The sequence below is a fragment of the Bison bison genome, unplaced genomic scaffold (genome assembly GCF_000754665.1).
Source record: "Bison bison bison isolate TAMUID 2011002044 unplaced genomic scaffold, Bison_UMD1.0 scf7180017864304, whole genome shotgun sequence".
In the NCBI taxonomy this organism is placed as follows: Eukaryota; Metazoa; Chordata; class Mammalia; order Artiodactyla; family Bovidae; genus Bison; species Bison bison.
This window is the reverse complement of record NW_011494876.1, coordinates 12,565,100-12,566,933: the sequence shown is the minus strand read 5'-3', so window position 1 is coordinate 12,566,933 and position 1,834 is coordinate 12,565,100. Positions and strand designations below refer to the sequence as shown.

General features: G+C 54.0%; 1 protein-coding gene across 2 annotated transcripts in view; it reads left to right on the top strand.

Annotated features, from left to right (window-relative positions):
- Positions 1–1,834, top strand: part of CACNA1D (calcium channel, voltage-dependent, L type, alpha 1D subunit) — a 349,684-nt gene that overhangs the window by 323,353 nt on the left and 24,497 nt on the right. For both annotated transcript variants that reach the window (XM_010851679.1, XM_010851678.1), the window contains one exon: positions 1,463–1,593. In XM_010851679.1, coding sequence (XP_010849981.1) covers positions 1,463–1,593 — 131 coding nt within the window. The remainder of the gene's footprint in view (positions 1–1,462; positions 1,594–1,834) is intronic.

Below are 1,834 nucleotides of genomic sequence, written 5' to 3'. Positions count from 1 at the left end.
GCCCTAGACCGATGAGGGCCCTGGGTTTCATCGCTGCCCAAAGGCCGAGGTTCACTGGGGTGACCCCTGCGCTGCTGTGGGACTTGCCTGGCTTGGGTTTAGAAGGATTGTGACACACTTCTCCAGGCCGACCACCCCCAGGCATCCTCTCACACAGTAACCCTGAGCAGCTTCTGACAAGGAAGTTGGGGGCAGGCAGCCCAGAGTGGCCCAGCAGTGTCCAGTCGCGGACATCCGTCCCCACACGGGCAGGAAATGCACCCCCCGGGCACACTCCCCCTGAGGGTTCCGGTGTCCCGCACCTTGTCGTGGTTCTTGTCCTATTTCAGTAGGTGCACTATTGGAGAGCTGTTAGATAACAGTGGTTCTGATGGCAGTGGTCCACCGTCACCCGGCCCCTGGCACTTAGACTGCCCAGAGAGCCCTGCAGGCCTCTTGTCCTGGAATCCTCACAGCTTCTCCTGAGAGGCTCAGGCTCACTTGTGGGTGGGAACACAAGCCCAGAGAGGCCAGGGCCTCTACCCTCGATGGCACGTGAGTCGCAAGGGCAGCCTGGCCACAAGTCGAGCGGTGCTAAAGCCTGAGGGTGGCAGCCATTCTCCTCCAGCCTCTGCAAGCCATGGTCACCGGTCACCAGCCTCGTGGGCACCCTGGGCAGGTGTGGGCGTGAGCACCTTGGGAGAGCAGGCCTCGTGGAGACCCCGGGCACACCGGCACTGCCAGGGTGGTTTCCTGGGAGACAGCAAGAGCCACTGTTCTGCCTCATGCATCGCCTTTAATCAGGCTCAGCGGAGGCCCAGCTCCCCGGGCACGCACGGTGGGGCTGCTTCTGAACAAAGCAGAGACAAGGCAGCCAGCTCTGAGGTGAGCTGCAGCTGTCACTCGCAGTATCAAAAACAAGCAGTTCTGAATTACAAACCAAGACACGGCATGTGGAGGCTACTGGCAGAGAATGAAGGGGGCACTTGGAAATCTGGGTCTGCAGTCACTTTTCGGAATCGGCCTCTCCTTCCGAGCTTGCCTGTCACCTTTCTGAGTTCTCTATCTTTCTCTCCAGGCATTGGGGTTTGGATGGTTAATTGTCCTTGGTGTTCGCGGTAATTACACATGCAAATCCCTATGCACGGGTGAAACTATGACCCATGAAGGCTTTTTTTTTTGTTCTGTAATTTTTCTTTTGAGTCAATAACCGAGATGGCACTTCATGGTGTTACTAATACGCTGCTCTATGAAACTCATGACAAGTCCATTATTTTCTGCAATTTTGAGTATCAGTTTATGTAACTGACTCTAATTTTGAGGCTTAACTGCTTTGCACAATCTTGCTTTTCGCTAGATTTAGTTTCCTGTGTCCTAAGCTGAGAGCTCAGTGCCCCTGCCCCCTCCCTGCCCAAAGCAAGTGTTGAGGCTCTTGGTGCAAATGTGCTGATTCGGGAGAGCTCTGTCTGGTCTCTCCGTTTAGATGATGAGGTAACCGTGGGGAAGTTCTATGCCACTTTCCTGATACAGGACTACTTTAGGAAATTCAAGAAACGGAAAGAACAAGGACTGGTGGGAAAATACCCCGCGAAGAACAGCACAATTGCCCTACAGGTGAATTGTTGTTTTTGTCTTTTTCTCTTTTTCACTAACAATTTTACAAGCTTTATTGAAACACTAGAGAGCTGACTATTCATGGTTGAGCAGTTACCACCAGGATTTTGTTTAAACTGAGATACTGCACACTCCCCCAAAGGTGGGCTAGCCATTTCTGGGCCACCAGGTAAGTGCCTCCCCATCCCTGCACCCTCTGTGCCCCCGCATCCATGCCCACCGCAGCCCGGCCCGTGCGGTA